A 22130-nucleotide genomic window follows, 5' to 3' on the forward strand; every position below is an offset into this window, starting at 1 on the left:
TTAACCTAATACCAATGCTTCTCTAGAATACTCTTTTCTAAATAGAAAATTTCTAAAGTTCCAAATGAAACTGGTCAGAAAGATTGGGAATCAAGGCTTACCCATCGATATTCTCATATCTGATGTCCATGGGTTTTCAACTACTGTTTTATATAAATCTTAGTTTAAGGAACGAAGAAAGTGCTCAATGCTGCCATCTACCACCACTGTACTTCCTGGATGAAGTATTTTCTACTTAGAGGTGCTGAGGGATGAACATATTTAGAAACAAATAATTATAAAATTATTGCTATTCTCATGCTTTACTTTCTGCAACATCCAGCAGCACAGTGGCAATTAGAAATGGATCTTGGCTTAAAACGTATGAACTAGGGATCATTTTCAGTAGTCTGGAAATCAGTGAGAGCCCATTGGGAAAAAAAAAAAGCAAAAGCAAATGAAATCACATTCTAAAATCAACAGTGAGCAACAAATGTAAACATGAAAATGTCAGCTCGGTGAGGGCAGTCTGCTACTTTGCCTCTGCATCCCCAGCACCACCAGGAGCTACTCAGTAAATATCTGGTGAATGCACGAAGTTAAAAGGTCAGGAATTTCCTCTCATTCTGAGTACCAACGATATATCCAGCAAAACACCAACAGAAACCAATGATCCTCACCATCTTGGGTACCGGAACCTTTCAACAAGCAAGTGTGCAGTAACTTCAACAGCAACTGCAGGCATCTGTCAGTTTTCAGCAAGGGCATGTAGGCATTTGTACCAAACTTCACAAGGGCATCCAGGAGAGGATCTAAGAATATCCTTAATACATTCTGTGTCCTCCGCTTTTCACTAGACATTAAAAGACACGCCCAAATCAAGCATTTCAAAAGCATAAAGAAACTGTTTTCCATCTACAGTCGTGGAACTGGTTAGCTAATGATTCCATTGGACAGAATTACTATTAGGGATGATCCAAACACCTAGAACCTATTAGGATGGACCTTTCTGTGTGTGCTTTTTCAGTGAGTTCAGCGAGTCACTGGAGAAGAAAGCACAGGGAGCAACACAACTCTGTGCTCGACTCGGGGCACAGTATGAATGAAATCCTATATCCAATTTACTGGCAAATTAAAATGCTGAGACCTCGCTTCCATATTTCAAAAAAACCAAAAAACAAAACAAATCCATGCCAGCCAAGGAAATGAGACATGTTAACGAAAATATATATAAAGCACTAAAGATTTGTGAAAAACTGTTATCACTAACTTTAGTACTAAAACTTTGTCTAGAAAAGAGATTTGACGTTAATCAATAATCAAATTAATTGTATTATCATGCAAATACGTACACTACCTAATGAAGCTGCTTACTGCAACAATTATAATCTGGTGACACGTTTCTCACGTTTCTCAAAATACAAATGAGATTGTTTTATCTTTATTACCTTTTAAAAAAATAACACATTTTACAAAAGGGTAAAATCCAGTAAATGTCTTTACCTAATCTTATACTAGGACCTTACAACCCATTCTTCTAATATTCTTATACAAGACCCGTGATTCGTGTATACAGTTTTTTTTTTTTGACCTTCTCTAGTTTAAACCTCTAATCCTATGAACTTATTGTTAATTTTAAACATTTTTAAAGTACACTGCCAATGTTCTAGTTCCTTCCTTGAATACACTGTGATCAATTCCATACCCATCATTGAAAAGTCTGAATATGTACCATAAATCTGATTAGCCTTTTTTAAAGAAAGTTTTCTTTTCAAGTTTAGAAACACTTACCTATACTGACTCTTCATTCCTTCCACATCTATGGCCAGCAAGACCATCACAGCAACAAGCTTGGCTTCAAGCCAATCAGGCATACAGCAGTCTTCTCCTCCTTAAATAACAATAGATAAGGTTTGCAAAGCATTATCAAAATCCTTCCAGGATGATGTTTCAAAAATAACACAGCTAAATGATTATGTTTTATCCATATTAGAGAAACACAGCTGAGAAGAAATATAGCGGAACACCCCACAGCATGGCTCATTGTTACATACTTAACTGTGAACACAAAATCATCTCTGCATGCCGACTACATGCCATGCACTGGCCTCAGTGCTGCAGACACAATGGTTCCTGTCCTCACGATACTTACAGTGCAGGAGAAAAGAGCATTCATCAAAGAATATGCAGAGAAACGTAAAATGATAACTGTAGTGAGTGCTCTAAATGGTGCAAGTAGAGTGTATACTGGGAAGTAAGACAAAGTCACTCTGAAGCGATGACAGTTGAGCTGGGTATAAAAAGCTGGGAAAGAATGAGGTAGGTGAAGGGAGACATGACCTTTCCAGGCAGAAGGAAGTACATGTCAAGGGCCTCCAGCAGGGGAGAGCACACCATATTCCAGGAAAGGGCTGAGGTAAACAATAGGAGGGAGCACCAAAGATGAGGTTACAGGACCAGGCGGGAGAGACCAGGGACTTCGTAGGCATGTAACGGGTTTCTGTCTTCATCCCAAAGGCAAGAGGAAGACACTAAAGGTCAAAGTGAATGTGTATAAAGAAGTGGAGGAGACATTTGTTAGATCAAAGTTTGTATTTTAAAAAGATTTCTCTAGGTACAATGTGGAAAAGAGATTTTAGAGGAAGCAAGAGTAGGTGCAAGGTGACCGGTTAAGAGGCAATTCTGGCATCTCAGTTGAGAGGTGAGAGTTCTGTGAAATGGAACCAGAAAGGGGATGGATTGGATACAGACACAAAGGCTTTGCTTCTTAGAACTGTGTTCAAACCCCAGTCCTACTGTTTGTTAGCTGTGGGAGTCTGGGACAGACGAATGTTCTCTCCGAAAGCTTAGGTCATCTTCTATGAAATCAAACTAAATAAACCTATGACTTTCCTTGGGTTTATTATAAAAATTAAATAATATATGCAGAGTTCCTAGAACAACTTTTGGAAGACAGAACTTGGTTAAGTGATAAAATTATTTTCCTATCACTGAAAGCCAGTTAAAGTAAAATAAATCATAGATAGAACATTTCATTTTCATTCTATTGTAAGATAATACTCTTCATCTCAACTCCCAAGAAAAATTAGTTAAGGGATCTAGTTTTCCAGCCCAGCGGTTCAGATACTTAAAACATATTTTTAAATATTCTAATAAATTTGGGGAGTAATTTAATATATTTTGATACAAATTAGAACAGTACAGAAGACAGACAATACTAAAAACATACTTGTATGGAGGGCAACTTAGTTTAAAAATGCAACAAAAGGATAAACTTTATTCTTTAAAATGTTATAAATATCATTTAGTTATCAGTAAGAAATCTGTATTTTTTAGAAACTCTAAAAGTTGGTGCTCTCCAAAATAGGTTAAGTTTATAGGTGTTTATAAAAGTGAATTATTGAAACTTGTTCTCTGAAACATTTTTACTCACATTAGCTTCATATCCCACATTTACGTATAAAAACTCATTAATGAAGACTAAAATGAAATCAAATAGCAATTCAGTATTCAGTTGCCTATAATTTCTAGCAATCACATAATCAGATACTTTTTGACCTTGTAGGAGGCAGGGGTCAGGTAAGGGTGCTATTTGAGAATGAAGTGTTTCCAATCACAATGCCACTTTTTGAAGTCCTAAACAATTTTTCACTTCGGATACTGAAAGGGAAGGTTATAAATCAGAAGTTTAGTGGATTTTTAATGATTTCTGATTTCAAGGAGAGCCACAGGACCAGGCTGGTAACATCAGAGTGCCTGACCCAGTGGAGGACACTCCTGCAGAGATTTCTGCCAAATCCTCTACCACCACACTAGGGAAATCCAGGCTACAGAACAGTGGGTCGCAAACCTCAGCATGTATTAGAGGTCCCCCAGAGGGCTTGTTAAAACCCAGAGGGTGAGCCCTACACTCAGAGTTTCTGATTCAGCAGGTGTGGGATAGAGTTTGAGAATTCACATTTCTAAAATGTTTCCAGGTGATGCTGCCTGTCTGGAAATCCTTCTCAGAGAACGACTGGCAGAGAATCCTTTATACACTCTCCCCCCTTTTTCTCTCTGAGGCTAGAAAAGTGAAAGTAAGCAACAATGGTCTTAAAGAAACAAAAGGTCACTGGCTATCTTCAATCATCTTAATTTACCCCTAAATTATCACTCAAATCTTGCTACCACGAATTCTAAAAACTGAGTGTAATTCTAGAAAATGCAAAGTAATCTATAGTGTCAGAAAGCATACCAGGGTTGGTCTGGGGATGGAGAGGGACAGGTAGAAGTGGGAGACAGGGATTATAATACAAAGAGGTGTGAAAACACTTCGGGGGTGGGGGGTGATGGATGTGTTCATTATCTTGTTATCCTGATGGTTTCGTGAGCATACACAGAGGTCAAACCCATTACACTGCATAGTTTAAATATGTGCAATTTAATGTATGCCAATCATACCTCAATAGAGCTGTTTCTAAAATTTGTTACACAGCTGCAGTATACTACTTTGGGATTATTACATATCTTCAGCTTGGTTACATTTTAAGTAGGCACATCATTTAACTACAAAATCTTTACTCAAAATATCCTTTCTGATGGACTCTCTAATTTAAGTATAAATTTCTTCAAATATATTTCACTTTTTGGTTGATCTTAACATTTCCAACTTTTGACAAGCTTTTACTGCTGCTTCCAAACTATATCTCACTTTCTCTATTTCAGAAAGCCTTCTCTGAAAGCTCTCCAACATTTCTGCTTGTTGATGATGCTGGTTTTGTGTGGTTTTAGTTGTTGTTGCTTTGTTTTGCTATATATCACATATATGGTATGGTACATATATATCTACCTAACATATATCCATCCTTATCTCTTAACCATTCCTACCTGGGGTCCATGCTATAGACAGAAACAGATGGATCCTACCTACTTTCAGTTCCCTGGATGCAAGTTCATCCAAGCCTTGCAGGATACGCCTTCTCCCTTTCCACCTTAATTTCTATTCACTCGTTAGCTGTCGCCTCATCTGGTGACCTCTCCTGACTCCCACAGGTCTACCTGTTCTGGATCAGTATTGCTCACCCGGGTTCCCCATCCCAGTGCTTATGGCTTTCAGGGCATTGCGCTAAGATTATCTGCTTACTTATCAACTCCCTTGCTAGACCATGCTCTCTCTGAGGGTGGGGGACATACCTTTTATCTCTGTAACTCCAGTGTCTGGCACTTAGAACTAACATTTGATATATGGTTGCTGAATAATTAGTGTAAAATCTATCTGTACTGACGATGTCAAACCCAAAGAAAAAAGCTACTTCAGGTGTAGAATCTGATTAAAAACATTTGAGCTGATGGGTCTTTATATAAAAACAAATTTGAATGTTATATGTATTTTATGCTCAAAAACTCGTTAAATAATGTTTGCTTTGGAATTTATTACCTTGTTCTGAAAACTGGCCAGTAATTGATAACTAAACTAAAATTTTATAAAGGCACTTAGCCAAGGGCATTAAGAGTCAAAAATATCTCACACACACACACACACACACACACACACACACACACACACACACACCTCCTTTGCACTTGAGGTCAATTTTTTAAAAACTTAAAATAGCATATTATATAAACAGTATATTTTAAGTTCTAGAAATGTTAAGGAAGAAACTCTAAAAATCTTATTTTATCCAATTTTGAATTATTTAATCAGACTTTATGCTGTTATGCACTGAATTATAAGACAAGTTCTATAGATACTTCAGGGAGTTGAATCTATGTTTACTCTAGTAGGGACTAAAATTTATTTACTTTTTTAGGCCTTAGAAAAGGCCTAAAAAGTAACAGTACAGAAAATTTACTAGACAACAGAGAGAATAAAACATAAAAGAGAAATGTTCTAAGAATAACAAACAGATAAACTCATGTATTTTGGAAGGATAATTATCTAATCATTTAAGACCTATTCCATGATCAGATTAGAGAAATCGGGAGATGAAAATGACTTGGTCTGAGACAAAGCTAGGAAATTTAAGACGCGTTAAATTCAAAGGTGCAATTTACCCCAATTATCACTAATGACTTTAATGATGAGGAAGCATCAGAAAGCAGTCTTAACACATTTCCCTAAAGAGGAAGCAAAATTGATCTTTGCTAAGTATCTGGTAAAGAGAAGAAACTAACAAACATAATTTTTCTCTAAAATTACTTTTCATAATCAGTTCACACTAAATGTAATGCTTTGAAAACAAACAAAAGATGAACAGATTTATCTACAAATATTTCCACTACCGAGGCTCCAAAAACACATCTGCAGATCGAGCCAAGATTCAGTACTTGTAGAATAAATTAATAAATGTATTTGTGTCCGAGTCCTACCCAGGCAACTTCTTAAAACATTTAAAATGTTTAAAATCTCAAGTTCTAGAACAAATAAAGTACAAGTTACGAAACAGTATTTTTACATTCTGTTTATTCACATTATTTGGCTGAAATACAAGTCTGACATCCATAAATTGGCATATATTTGCTTAAGCCTGAATCTCGATCTGAAAAACTACTAAAAAGCTCTTTGAAAATGTTTTGGATATATCAGTCCATAAAAATGATTTCAGACTTACCTTCCCAGGCAGGTGACTTAATATACTCTTGGACTAGGTTCTTTACATAAGCATTTAAAGAGGATGTCTCGTGAAGTCCAATGGAGCTACAAGTTAAGGGTCGCCTAAAACAGCTTTCATTAACACGCAGCCAATCACAGAGCTAGAAAAGAAAAGTTATTACTTATTTTAAAAGCTTAACTGAACAAAGGGTTTCTAACTTCCCTAAGCCAATTTTCTTTCCTCCACAATAAGCTGAATTTAAATGACTGAACACAACAGTAACAGAACATTTATTGTCATGATTGAGCTCCGCAGATAGCTCAGACAGAAAAGTGTTCGTATGTATGTGTGTATATACACATATGTGTGTGTGTGTGTGTGTGTGTGTGTGTGTGTTTTCTAACCTCTTCAAAGAACTTATAAACTTCATTAACAGGCAAGAATTTTTAAAGCACCTAATATAAAATGCACATTTTGATAAGGTGTTCTAACGAACATCTCTACGAAAAATAACTCATTATGCAAAACAAATAACAGTCTTAAATTAAAATTTATTCCAGCTTCATATACTAAAACAAGGATTTATTTATGAGAGAACATAGAATTTGAGATGTAAGTTATAATGAAAGTTCCTATCCTTCTTGCAAGTTTATTTTCTATGATATGTGCATTTTAAAATACAGTTGATGCAAATGTAAGGCCAGGACTTCCCTGGTGGTGCAGGGGTTAAGAATCCACCTGCCAATGCAGGGGACACGGGTTCAATCCCTGGTCTGGGAAGATCCCACATGCTGCAGAGCAACTAAGCCTGTGTGCCACAACTACTGATCCTGCACTCTGCAGCCTGCAAGCCACAACCAGTGAAGCCCGGGCACCTAGAGCCCGTGATGTGCAACAAGAGAAGCCACCACAATGAGAAGCCCACGCACCACAACAAAGAGTAGCTCCCTCTTGACGCAACTAGAGAAAGCCCACGAGCAGCAACAAAGATCCAACACAACCAAAAACAAACAAACAAAAAGTGAGGTTTAAAAAAAACCCACACACACACAAATGTAAGGCCAGACACTTTAAAACTTAGAGGAAAACACAGGCAGAACACTCTATGACATACATCGCAGCAAGACCCTTTTTGACCCACCTCCTACAGAAATGGAAATAAAAACAAAAATAAACAAATGGGACCAAATGAAACTTAAAGGCTTTTGCACAGCAAAGGAAACCATAAACAAGATGAAAAGACAACTCAGAATAGAAAATATTTGCAAACAAATCAACGGATAAAGGATTAATCTCCAAATTATACAAGCAGCTCATGCAGCTCAATATCAGAAAAACAAACAACCCAATCCAAAAATGGGCAGAAGAACTAAACAGACATTTCTCCAGAGAAGATATACAGACTGCCAACAAACACATGAAAGGATGCTCAACATCACTAATCATTAGAGAAATGCAAATCAAAACTACAATGAGGTATCACCTCACACTGGTCAGAATGGCCATCATCAAAAAATCTAGAAACAATAAATGCTGGAGAGGGTGTGGAGAAAAGGGAACACTCTTGCACTGCTGGTGGGAATGTAAATTGATACAGTCACTATGGAGAACAGTATGGAGGTTCCTTCAAAAACTAGAAATAGAACTACCATACGGCCCAGCAATCCCACTACTGGGCATATACCCTGAGAAAACCATAATTCAAAAAGAGTCATGTACCACCATGTGCATTGCAGCACTATATACAATAGCCAGGACATGGAAGCAAGCTAAGCGTCCATCGAGAGATGAATGGATAAAGAAGATGTGACACATATATACAAGGAATATTACTCAGCCATAAAAAGAAACGAAATTGAGTTATTTGTAGTGAGGTGGATGGACCCAGGGTCCGTCATAGAGAGTGAAGTAAGTCAGAAAGAGAAAAACAAATACAGTATGCTAACACATATATATGGAATCTAAAAAAAATGGTTCTGATGAACCTAGGGGCAGGACAGGAATAAAGACGCAGATGTAGAGAATGGACTCGAGGACACGGGGAGGGGAAAGGGTAAGCTGGGACAAAGTGAGAGAGTAGCATTGACATATATACACCACCAAATGTAAAATAGATAGCTAGTGGGAAGCAGCCGCATAGCACAGGGAGATCTGCTCAGTGCCTTGTGACCACCTAGAGGGGTGGAATAGGGAGGGTGGGAAGGAGACGCAAGAAGGAGGGTATATGGGGATATACGTATGCATACAGCTGATTCACTTTGTTATACAGCAGAAACTAACACAACATTGTAATGCAATTATACTCCAATAAAGATGTTTAAAAAAAATACAGTTGATCCTTAACGACACGGGTTTACACTGTGCAGGTCCACTTACATGTGGATTTTTTCAGTAGTAAATACTATGATACTTCATGATCCATGGTTGTATGCGTCCTCAGACGAAGGGCAGTTTCTTAAGAAACCAAACATACTCTTGCCATAAAATCCAGCAACTGTGTTCCTCGGTATTTACTCTAATGAGCTGAAAAGTTATGTCCACACACAAATCTGTGATGTAAATGTTTATACCAACTTTACTCATAACTGCCAGGACTGAAAAGCAAACAAGATGTCCTTCAGTTGGTGAATGGATAAACAACGGCACACCCAGACAAAGGAATATTATTCAGTGCTAAAAAGAAACGTGCTACCAAGCCATGAAAAGACATGGAGGAACCTCAAAGGCATATTATAGCTTATTGAAAGAAGCCAATCTGAAAAGGCTTCGCAACGTATGATTCCAACTGCAGGACGTTCTGGAAACTATGGAGGCAGTGAAATACCTGGGGCTGCCAGGGGTTTGGGGGAGCAAGAGAAGACAGGAATTACTGGGTGAATTGGGGATTTTTCCAGCATGGAAACTATTCTGTGTGATACTGCAACGGTGGATACATGTCAAAGCCCACAAAATGTACGGCACAAAGAGTGAACCCTAATGTAAATTATGAACAGTAGTTAATAATAATGTATCAGTATTGGCTCATCAATTGTAACAATGTACCATGTTTAATGCAAGACGCTAATAATAACAGCCACAGGTGTTGGATGCAGAGGGTACCCAGCGGGTATATGGGAACTCTCTGTACTTTCTGTTCATTTTTTTTCTGTAAACTTAAACCAAGCAGCTATCTGATCAAACCAAGGGGAAAAGACAATAGTAGCCGTAGATATTTACACTTAGCATGGGCCAAGCACAGTCTGAAACATGTTTACATGCATTTTTTCATTTAAACCTCACAGCTCACACCAGATATCAAAATAAGTTCCAGGTGGATTAACCACCATTTACAAACTATACATATCGATCCAATGAATAGACCTGATTTGGGTACTTGAATAAAACTGACTATTTGAACAAACAAAATGCAAAAAACAAACAGAAAAACACCTTTATTGAACATCTGGATAAATTAAACACCGAACATTTGAATCAAGAAATTAATAACATTTTTAGGCGTGATAAGGGCGTATTTCTTAGCAGTATCTTCATCTTTTAGTAGTACATATTTCTAGATGAAATAAGATCTGAAGCAAAAGCCCAACAAAAGGAACTGATTAAATAAATTCTAAAATATTTAATCAACCGAATTTTTAGATATCCCATATTGGGGAACTATTTAGCCAACATGCTATATAATATTCAAATGTAGGTAAAGATGAAAAATAAAATTCAAAACAGTATAATCTTAGTTTGTTTAGAAATATCATATGTATTAATATATCATTTAAAATATACATATACATATATATATATATAGTGAGAAAGCAAGAGTGAGAATAAATATATCTGAAAAATTAAGAGTTAAACCAAAAAATATGGATTTGATGGTTGGCATTACAGGTGATTTTTACTTGCTTTCCATGGTTCTGTATTTTTCAGATTCCACATAATTAGATGTATTCCACATAAACAGATGTATTAGGTCAAGAAAATAAAACAGAACTCGAATTTTCAAAGGCTCGAATTAGCCCCTTCCTCATTCCCTCTGCCATTACCTTACTCTATGCCCTCATTATTTTAACATAATCCAAGCTGATTTCTCTTGTTTCTCTCCAGGCGTACCTAGCTGGAATTTCTTTCTAAAGGAAATAATCACATCTCTAGCCTCAGTAATCTCTTAGGCACTGGAGAAATACAAAATTTAAAACAAAAAAAGGTTCCTGTCCTCAAAAAATATATAACCTACGGGCTTCCCTGGTGGCGCAGTGGTTGAGAGTCCACCTGCCGATGCAGGGGACGCGGGTTCGTGCCCCGGTCCGGGAAGATCCCACGTGCCGCAGAGCGGCTTGGCCCGTGAGCCATGGCAGCTGAGCCTGCGCGTCCAGAGCCTGTGCTCCGCAACGGGAGAGGCCACAACAGTGAGAGGTCCGCGTACCGCAAAAAAATAAAATTAAAATAAAAATATATATATATATAAACTAGAGAGGACACAGATTAGGATTCTGGGTAAGAGCTAACAGCAGTATGGATTGAGTCCCATAGTTTAAAATAAAAAGGAGGAGGACACGGACGACTGAAGAACCCGCAGAGAAGGGCAGCCCATGAGACCACAGCAGGACCTCAGGGCGCTGCACACGGGGTGAGCAGAGAGTGCTCAGTGAGAAAGCAGTCATCGCAGGGGAAGGTCTCCACGAGCAGCGGCTGAAGAAGAAGGCAAGACACTTATGGTTTCACGGTGAACGAGATGCAAAAAGTCAGGAAGAATTATGGATTACCTACACGCCAGGCTGGGGAGCCTGAGCAGATGAAAGTGACAAGAACCGACAGAAGACGACAAAGAGGAGGTTTGTGTTACTGGCTTTGAGTCTAACGTCATCATCACTCCCAGGACATCTCATCCGGAATCGGGATCTGCCCACTAACACTGCCCCCCCAAACTGGTCCTTCTCTATTCCAGATACTTCCTGCCCCCGTTTCTCCACAGGAACCTCAGCAGCGTTACTGGTTACATCCACTCAAAGCAAATAAACAAGTTTTAAAAACCCCTGGTGACAGATAGCAAAGCAATCATATTTGACATAAAAGGCTAGTAACGAATTCAATTAGGTAACAATTTTGCACAAAGTTTTCAAAGACCTTATCGTTAAATTATTTTCAGGCTCACCTCTGTCCACAATGAAGTTCCTCGTCCAAAGGACTCCTCTTGTCTCAGTGACATGACAAGAGATGAGACATCAGAGAGGGACACTTTCTCCTGGGGGGGGGGCAGGGCAGTTTTAAAAAATTACTCATTTAAAAATGTTTGAATCAAACATCACTGAATCAAAATCACTGCAAAAGCAGTCTAGCAGACCACTTACGGTAGAATACTATTAGGTAAATCGAAAGCTACTTTTTAAAAAGAAAACACTATTCAACTTTTAACAGGAAGACACTGACTACAAACATGCAATTATATGCAATTATCTACGACCATTATAGAAAATGAAAGATCACTTCACAAATCTAGTTTCCTTAAAATTGAGGTTGCTATCTTAGAGGTAACACAGTCACAGATCTAAAAGCAAAAACAGAAACAGCCTATAAGAAATTCCCTATTACTTAAAAGTGAATCTGACTTTTCAACGCTGCAAAAACGACCCCGCCTTAAGAAAACCACCCGGGTCTTTTCATTCCCTGAAGGTTGCGCATCTTCAATTAAGATGGCTTGCTCTAAGCCGGGGGGTCGGCAAAATCACTCACAGCCTGTTTTGTAATTAAAGTTTTACTGGAACACAGCCATGCCCATTTATTTATAAACGGTCTATGGCTGCTCTTGAGTAGTTGTGACAGAGACCGTATGACTCAAAAAGCCTAAAATATATACTAACCCAGCCCTTCACAAAAATGTTTGCTGACCCCTGTTCTCAGCAGTAGTGTTACTGGAGCTCTGTGAAAAACAGAGAATAAAGGTTTTCCTTGAATGTCAATTTCCTGGAAGACGTGCACAAAAAATACAGAGGAAACCAGGTGAAAGCTTCCAAGAGTCCTCTCCCGGTCCGGTCACCCAGCTACCCCACCGACGTGTAAAATGCCTACCAGGGGAGCTCCTTAGAGACCCAGCACCCAGGGTTTTTACTGGAAGCTGGTCACACAGACACCCCCTGCCTCGCACCTACAATTCCAGAACCCGGGAAGGAAAGCAGGTGTTCAGCAGAGACCACACTGTTTGTATGAGTACCACAGGCACAGTAGGTAGGATGGTGGGAACCCTCCTGAAATCCAGGTTCCCAGATGCCAGCCAAGGGCCAACCTTATAAGCAGGGCTTTCTAACGACAGCATCACAGGCCTGCTGTGTTAACTCTTTTATGAACACCCGCTCACTAAGAAAGACTAGGAAACTGGAGTTAACATTAGGAAGAAAGATAAACTCACCACGTCTACCAGATTCATGGCCGTCTGAAGGAGATAGCACTGCGCTGCCCCTCGCAGCAGGATCTGATGTGTGATCATGGTGCACTGAAGAACGTCCCTGACATCGGAGAAAACACATGCACTTCCATTGTCTCAGGACAATTCTGATAGTTTGTAGTAACTGACAACTTGATTTAATATATCTACACTTTCTAACGCAGACAGTCACTGCCAGGAGAATTTCAAAGCTATTAAATAATTAAGGCCTCTAGTGGAGCTCAATTTTAATATGAAACAGATCTCCTTTTAAAAACAACAAGATAAGGACTTCCCTGGTGGCGCAGGGGTTAAGAATCCGCCTGCCAATGCAGGGGACATGGGTTCAATCCCTGGTCCGGCAAGATCCCACATGCCGCGGAGCAACTAAGACCATGCACCACAACTACTGAGCCTGCGTGCCACAACTACTGAAGCTCGCGCGCCTGGAGTCCACGCGCCACAGCAAGAGAAGCCACCGCAATGAGAAGCCCACGCACCGCAAAAAAGAGTAGCCACTGCTCGCCGCAACTAGAGAAAGCCCGCGCACAGCAATGAAGACCTAACGCAGCCAAAAATAAATAAATTTATTAAAAAAAAAAGACAATTTCAAAGTAAGAATTTTACACTTTTTTGAAATACTTTGTAATCAATATTAATATTTGTTATTTTATCTCTAGTTTCCTACATATCAATGTAATAAAAACAACTTACTGGCCTTATTTTTAAAGTGACCATAATCCAATAGTATGTATTATGGCATATATTTAAATTAGTAATTCATAAAACAAAATAAGTTCAACTATATGAATAGGTTTTTTTAATTTACTTTTTTATTATATAAAATTAAGAGCGAAAAATCCTGATGCCAATATTAACTAAAACCACTCACTAGGGATTAAAGCAGAAGGAAAAACAAAATTTACTAACGGAAAGGTTCGACAAATAACCGTATGTGAACATACTCAGAGTACATTACCTCAGGGCAAGAAGCCCTTCTATACCCAGGGCTTTACATCTTGGGATATTTGCCAAAGCCTTAGATAGAAACAAAATGGGAATAGCACACCAATGTCGGCTCGTCATCTTCTGAATAAACTTTAACAGGAAACTACCTGAAAGAAAAAGTTTTAAGACGTCATTGTTGCCAACAAGCACATGAAAAGATGCTCAACATCATCAGACTTTAGGTAGGGAAATGCAAATCGAAAACCATAATGAGATACAACTTCACACCCATTAGGATGGCTACCGTCAAAAGGACAGACAATAACAACTGTTAACCAGGATGTGGAGACATGAACGCTCAGACATTCTTGGTGGAAATGTAAAATGGTACAGCCAGTGTGGAAAAGAGTTTGGTGGCTCCATTAAAAGTTAAACACAGGGCTTCCCTGGTGGCGCAGTGGTTGAGAGTCCGCCTGCCTATGCAGGGGACACGGGTTCGAGCCCCGGTCCGGGAGGATCCCACATGCCGCAGAGCGGCTGGGCCCGCGAGCCATGGCCGCTAAACCTGCGCGTCCGGAGCCTGTGCTCCACAACGGGAGAGGCCACAACAGTGAAAGGCCCGCGTACCGGGAAAAAAAAAAAAAAAAGTTAAACACAGAGTTACTATTTGACCTAATAATTCTACTCCTAGGTATATAATTAAGAGAAGTGAAAGATTACATTCATATAAAAACCTGTATGTGAATATTCATAGGAGTTATTCATAATAGTTAAAAGTGGAAACAATCTAAACATCTACTGATGAATGGATAAACAGAATGTGAAGTATCAACACAGTGGAAGATTATTCAGCTACAGAAAGGAATGGAATATTGATAAATGTTACAACATAGGTGAATCTTAAAAACATTATGCTAAGCAAAAGAAGCCAGACATAAAATAAAAGGCCACGTATTATATGATTCCATTTATATGAAATGTTTAGAATAGGCAAATCTAGAGAGACAGAAAGTAAATTAGTGGCTGACAGGAGCCAGGGGAAAGGAAAATGAGACTTGATTACTTATGGGCAAGGAGTTTCTTTTGGGGATGATGAAAATATTCTGGAATTAGTGGTGATAGTTGTATAACTTTGTGACTATAGTGAAAACCACTGAACTGAACAATTTAAAAGGGTGAATTTTATGGTGTGTGAATTATATCTCAATAAAGCTGTTGGGAACAAAAAAAAATCAATGTCATTTCAATTTCATTCCTTTTTAGTAAGGTAAGTATTCTAGTACATTGTAGAAATTCTGAAAACCATGTAGCTATATATTTAATAGTTAAGGTAAAAGATAAATTTTCTACTGTTGGAAACCATTCATCTGTTGGAGATATTAAAGAAACACAGGATAAGAAGTACCAATGGTAACTGGCCTCTGATATCTGCAAACAGTGATATTAGATCTTACTCACAGGTTATTTTGTACCTACCCTGGATCTAATCACTGTAATTAATTTAAGTATTTTGAGATACAAAGGATGGTGCTCTATCCTGCTTTCTCTGCTAATATGTGACATCTTAAGGATCTTCAAGTCACAGTAGTTAATAAAAATGTCTGTTTCCGGAGATCATCACTTACAATGACTTTTGAGAAATCCCTGGACGCTCCTGAAAGGGTATTGCCTGTATTTTATATCTCCCAAAGTGCCTAGCTCAGAACTAGATACGCTTAGGATATTGTTGACAGAAAAAACTACAAAGTAAAAACTGTAAATAAACATTCTACCTGCCCTCCCTCCTGTTGGACTAATTAAGTTCCCATCTTCTGCCTCATAGCTCTCTCATGACACAAGGACGACGGCAACAGCCAAGCCTCTATTGCTTATTCACTCACTACACTGACAGGGTCACACGGCCACAAACTCCAGGCGCTCAAACTCTAGGGGGCACTGATCACCGTCATGTCACTCACACCGTGCTGTGGACGTGAGATGTGCCAACGTGGTCGGCAAATGAATCCCCAGACTGTAAGCTTCCAAATTCTAGCAAACTAAAGAACGGCTCTGACAGTTATCTTCTCCAGTTTAACTTTTTAAAAAAGTAATCAAAACAATCCGTTTTCTGTAAATCTAAAGTTGTGATACACAGGTGACCATCTTTTCTCTTTCTTCCCTGACTTTTGAATACATAGCACCACTGGTCATTGTTCACCCTATTTGCAGATTAAATACAAAAGAAAAAGTATATATATATATTTCATAGCCAGGGTCACTTTCTAAGTCACAAAGCCCAGAACGAAAAAAAAGATTCGGAAAGAAGAGTGGGCCCTGCTACTCAGCAAGGAAAATAACACTGGCTTTGTGCTTTGCTTACCAACATAGCCCATCAGGAAGAAAAGTACATCTCCAACCTGAAGAAGTGGGATATTTCTAGGATACAAGGTCTTACGAAAAGCAAGTATTTTTTCCTTTCTTATCTTTCTGAGTCAATATCTATAAAGGAACAACTTTGCCACAACAGATACTCTGTTTATAACTTTTTCCTAAGCCCAGGTTCTTTCTTTCTTCGACCTATTTTGCTCATTTTTGAAACTGAATAGAGACAAGTGGAAAGAACGGCAAACTGCAGCACACATTGCAAAACTGCTTCCATGCTACGGATACCAATACTGGTATCACGTTATATACAAAAGTAAAATTGTGTACTCAGTTTCAATGGACATGTGTATAATTCTGACAAAATTTGCATATTCCGGAAAAAGGAACTATTTTGATAATACTGATTATAATAGTCATAGGTTGGTGCTTATAACCAACATACTAAAAATTTAAGCTAATAAGTTAAAAAGAAACTCTTTACTGACACATACTCTTTATTTCTTCTGGAAGAAGAGAAATGTAAGTGACTAAGAACTTCTGTAATTTCAATCCCAGTGGAGAACCACTTCCTATCAGCTGGCCTGGGGACCTACAGACAAAGGGGAAAAAAAACAAATATTTTAAATCTATTTACAAATAAGTAGACTGAAACTAAATGGAATATGGCCCAAATGTCTTTCAACAATAAAACAATAAAACCATCTTCTTCTTCTAAACCTGCATTCTATTTTTCAGTAAAATCTTCTCTGATGAGAAGATCTCATCAGAGATCTTCTAGGAAAACAGACGTGAGTTAGCAATGTGCAACACTAAGCAGGCATGGATTTCTTCTTTAATGACACTTTCTCTGACACACATATATGAATCTTGCCAAATAGTATCGTTTAAAAAAAAGTCTAAAAATGAAACTTTAAAATTATATTTTATTGTTCCCAACACCTAATCCAATGATTTTAAATCTTTAAGTATTAAATAAAAGAAATAACATTCACAGAAAGACATATGTTAGTAATAAGTAACTTTTGCAAGAGCATTTAATTATTAACATCTACAAAAGTCACACTGTTTTGTTTTTTTTTTTTGCTGTATGCTTCGGCCAGGGACATTATCTATTAATTGAACACATTAGGGTGCTAGGGAACTGAAGGCATTTCGTAATAAATGTGTTTGTCAACTCTCAGAAAGCACCACGTTGGTTTTACTGCTTTCCAGCGGTCTAATTGCTTCGGAGAACTATTCAACAGTAATGATTACTTGAAAATCAAAAATAATTGGCAAATCTAGCGTTGCTCTGCTCTTTCGATATTAAATAGGACTAAATATTAATATAACTTAGCAGAGACTAACTTAAAAATTTTAAAGAAGTTGGTGGTGAGTTTTTTTTCTATTAGAGGTATACCAAACAAAAGACTTGCAAGTATAAAAAAACTTAGTTTTCAAAATTAGACAACATAATTTCAAAAGCAAGGGAAATTTTTGAAGATATAATTCAAGAGTACAGGTAATGCTCAAAAGATGAGGATAAGGCATAATACTGACAAACTCTTCCCAGTATCAACCTTGACAAAGGGTGATGGTGTCAAATAAGCAATATGTCATGCAGAATGGCCTCCACCGTCAGATAGGGAAAGGGGGAAGTTAGAATGAACCCTGTGGTAGTGGACTAGAAATGGATGTGCTGGTGTGAACTGATGGTTTTTAATATGGATGGATGGATGGATGGACAGACAGACACTGAAATATAGATGGTAAGTCTGCTCAGGAGACAGAGCTAAGAAACAGAGGTATACACACACACACACACACACAATCGTCATGAGAGAGATGATGATTAAGCAAATATGGTTAAACAGTATCATTTAGGGAATGTGGATAAAAGATAAATGAGAATTCTGTGTATTATTCTCACAACTTTTCTATAAGTCAAGATCAAAAGTTAAAAGAAAAAGGAAAAAAAAAGTGTCAAGTGTTGGCTAGCCAAAGCCACTACAATTTCCAAGAGGGCAGAAATCAGGAGTAAGGGAAAAGAAGTAGCTATGTAAGATATCCTTCCCAGAAGGCCAAGAATGGATGGGTTCAAAGTAGGAAAGAAAAGAAAAAGAGAAACACCTGACACAACTACTGGAAGAAAGGCAAGAAGAATAACAAACACAGAAGGGATGACATGGTTAGAAAAAGCTGAATATCTACAAGGCAACATATATTTATGTAACAAATTCATTAAACAATCTGGTCATATTTCATAATCACATTAAATTTATATACCAAAAACATATGACTGCATTGCTGCTAAATAACAGTGTTTGTTTACCTGCTGTATAGAGAGCTCTGTGAAAGTGCATCCATTAATGCCCCAATAATAAACTAAAAAAAAAAGGAAAAAAGTTTTTGATGTTAAGTTGTAACTGTAATTTTGAACGGTCAGCTTGCTGTAACTGCACATCCTACACAGTGCTACAGAAAAGCTGTTACAAGCAAAGCTGATCTCTTATGCTGTAGGTTCATTTATGATAGTCTTGGAGGATACCTTAATTCCACCAGAACGACAAAACAAATACCGAATTTTCCCACCTGATGAAAACATATGGACTACTGAGAGGAGAGTACATGCTGTGCTAAGAAGGAAGAAAACAGTCCAAAGAAGGGACACATGGTGGAAAATAAAGGTAGTAACAAAGGAAAAACAAAAAGATACTCAAGAGAAAATTCAAGCCCCTATGCCTGGAAGATAAAGGAGGAAAAGTATATCTTCAAAAATATTAACTAGACAAAAAAGCAAGCTTCCAGGAAGTGCAAGAAGGCTAGGAGAATGTAGAAAAATGATGCATATTAAAACACTATACATGTAGTTGGACAATCAGGAAAGTTACCTCTAAATGAGAGGTACATTACCATACCAAAGTCAGTGATCACCTGACTCATGTGGCACCATAATATAAAACTTTAAGTCACAGCTGTAGCTCTCACAATCTCTTTGCTTTCTGTGATTTCTGATAAATGGAAGCATAGATGCTAATAATATAGCTCTAAAGGCAACCTCCGCTCAGTACAGTCGATAGTAATTCATCGACTCAGAACTGGGGGACTAGCGTGACTAAACAAAGAGCGGTAATTCAGTGACTCAGAACTGTGGAAACAATATCACTAACACGCTTCTATACCAGTTTTCATGCTGTTGACTTTTGTTCAGAATACTGATACCAAAGAACTACTGGTAATGATGCAGGCAGCCTATCGACAAACTACATTACAGAAAGCGTTCTCCCAGTACGATAGCTAAGTTTAGAGAAATAGGATTTGTTGCATGCAAACCTCTAAAATGTTACTTGCGATTTTCAGGCCCTAGTGTATATTTTTTGAAGATCACATAGGATAAAACAAATACCTTCGCGCCTCATCTTTTGACAAAGGGAAAAAGGAAAGGGAAAGGCTGTCATTACCTCAGAAAATTCTGCTGAAAATGGAAGAACCCTTGTTTCATAGAGCTCCAAAAAATGGGTAACGCCTTCTTTGGTCAGGATTTTATTTTCACTTTCAAACATTCTTTTATAAATACACAGATGCCAGGATGGGTGAAAGAGCCAACATCCTGTGGAAATAAACACCGAATGTTGACTTAAGATTTTCACATTATGTTGCCCCACATAGACTACATATTCAAAACTAAACACAAACACATTCACTTCATTCCAACACCGCAAAAGTGAGTCTCTTTTTAATCGCATCTGAGGGTGTTTAATTACTGAATAACCGAAATAACTTCAGTATTTGGTATTCCATTTTCAGAGAGATTCATTTAGAAAGGCTGCAAGCGAGTGTCATAGTGGCTACAGTGTACAGAAATTAAATAGGACCCCACGCAGGTTGAAACGCTAGGTTTGGGGTGATTTCAACCAATTCTTCTCTCACCTTACTTCAATCCATTTTTCATACAGAAACCTGAAACTGTCCCTGCTCTATTTAAAACCCTTGCGTGGCTTCTCAAAACTCAGACTAAAAAACAAGCGAGGCGTGAACTGCTTCTGACAACTACTCCGACCTTAACCCGCCTTCTCACACCACTGTGCTGTGGCTTACTGGTCGGGTCCTCTACCCCACTGAGCTGTTCCCATCTCAGGGCTTCTGCACCCAGAGCTGTCTCCTCAACTTCTGTGTCACTCTTCAGGCAGTCTTTCCTAGCTGCCCTCTCCAAGGTATGGCCTCACTCACTAGATAACTCCATTTCTGCCTCTTGTTTGTTGCCTGTCTAGAACTTATCATCAAAGCTATTTTTTCCCGGAAAACAGAAAAAAATCAAGTGAAAAAGAGTACATCTGTCTCACCACCTTATCCCAGTGCTTAGCGTGTATTGGACACTAGGTAAACATCTATTAAGAAAATATACAAATGAGAAACAAAAAATGGAGTATGTACCTTGGACATACTTTAACTTTTTTTGAAATACCTTTTAACACTTTAAAAAAAAAAAACTCAGCATTTTTAACTCATGGCATTCTATAAATAAATCAGTCTTTTTTTTTTTGTAATTTACACCAAGATGCTTGTTCAATCCTTTGGCAGTGATTTTTCAAAATCTGTCACTGCCATTTGATTTGGTTTGCCAAGAGCTGTGGGCAAAACGTGGTAATAGGAGAATCATTTTAATAGTAAATGCATAAGTGAAGTCACAACAGGATTCAATTAAATTCTAGCCCCAGGTGGGACTACTGATTCCTATGGTCTGTGAAAAATCCCAGTGTATCAGAAAACAACCATAGCAATCAGCTGAATAAAGCTCAATTCCTAAGGGGTTAAACTACTAAAGTTGTAATTATCTAAAGCAGGCACTAAAACCCATTTACCTAGGTTATTTCTCATGTGTAAACATGATAATGTAGCATTTTATCGTTCATATGAATACAAAACACCATTAGCTTGCATTAGCTGTCTCGTTGATCTAAACTTAATTTCATAAAATAATTTTAAGAAGCTCCAGCTTCATTTTATTTCTCCTAAGAAGCCCTCATAATATAGAACTGATACAGGATTTAAAAACCATATTTAAAATAGCATCTTGGAATTTTCTCTTCCTAAGAAGTCCAACCTACAGAATAGCTGAAACCCGAAGAAAATAACTCTAACGAGGAAACAGATACATTAAGAGAATAAGGATGGAAAGCACTTAAAATATGTAATACCAAAGAGCTCTTATTAAAAATGAATAATACACCATGATTAAAACATTACCAGAGAGCCCTTATCTTTCAAGGATATATACTGAAAAAAATTACAGATGAAATGATATGCTGTCTAGGAATGGGCTTCAAAATCATTTGATGGGGAGGGAGCAGGAAAGGCCACATATGATGTGAGACAGAGACCGGCACAAGTTGATCACTGCTAAAGCCGGGTGGTGGGGTTCATCATACAAACTCTTCTCCTTCCGTGAATGTCTGAAATTTTCTATAATCAGAAGTTTATAAATTACCAGACCTCTAAATTATAGAAAACTCTGCAGCCATTTAAAATTAAATTCTCAAAGACTATTTAAGGACATAGGTAAATGCATTTGGTTATACTGCTGAGTGAGAAAAAAACATTATGAACAATCAATCCACAAGGTATGTATCTGGAATGTTAGCAGCGGTCTCTTGGTAGCAGTAAATTCATATATTCCTATAACATGCTCTATAATGAATAAGAGTTACTTATAAAATTAAGGGGAAAAACTGTATGTGTTATAAAAAAGCAAAATAAAAGTAACTGTTACCATTTTCCTCTGACACTGCATATTCAAACAGATTGTTCAGCTTTGGTAAAACTGGCTTTATAACATGTATCTGAAAAAACAAGAGCAAAAAGCCACAGGAAAT

General features: G+C 37.8%; 1 protein-coding gene across 3 annotated transcripts in view; it reads right to left on the reverse strand.

Annotated features, from left to right (window-relative positions):
- TARBP1 (TAR (HIV-1) RNA binding protein 1) overlaps nucleotides 1–22130 on the reverse strand; it is a 65680-nt gene that overhangs the window by 36207 nt on the left and 7343 nt on the right. For all 3 annotated transcript variants that reach the window (XM_060125307.1, XM_060125306.1, XM_060125308.1), the window contains exons 3-12: nucleotides 22028–22097; nucleotides 19719–19867; nucleotides 18590–18642; nucleotides 16770–16867; nucleotides 13946–14081; nucleotides 12952–13048; nucleotides 11701–11790; nucleotides 6573–6714; nucleotides 1771–1870; nucleotides 660–832 (exon numbers count right to left, since the gene is read on the reverse strand). In XM_060125307.1, coding sequence (XP_059981290.1) covers nucleotides 660–832; nucleotides 1771–1870; nucleotides 6573–6714; nucleotides 11701–11790; nucleotides 12952–13048; nucleotides 13946–14081; nucleotides 16770–16867; nucleotides 18590–18642; nucleotides 19719–19867; nucleotides 22028–22097 — 1108 coding nt within the window. The remainder of the gene's footprint in view (nucleotides 1–659; nucleotides 833–1770; nucleotides 1871–6572; nucleotides 6715–11700; nucleotides 11791–12951; nucleotides 13049–13945; nucleotides 14082–16769; nucleotides 16868–18589; nucleotides 18643–19718; nucleotides 19868–22027; nucleotides 22098–22130) is intronic.

The sequence above is a fragment of the Lagenorhynchus albirostris genome, chromosome 16, assembly GCF_949774975.1.
Source record: "Lagenorhynchus albirostris chromosome 16, mLagAlb1.1, whole genome shotgun sequence".
Taxonomy (NCBI): Eukaryota; Metazoa; Chordata; class Mammalia; order Artiodactyla; family Delphinidae; genus Lagenorhynchus; species Lagenorhynchus albirostris.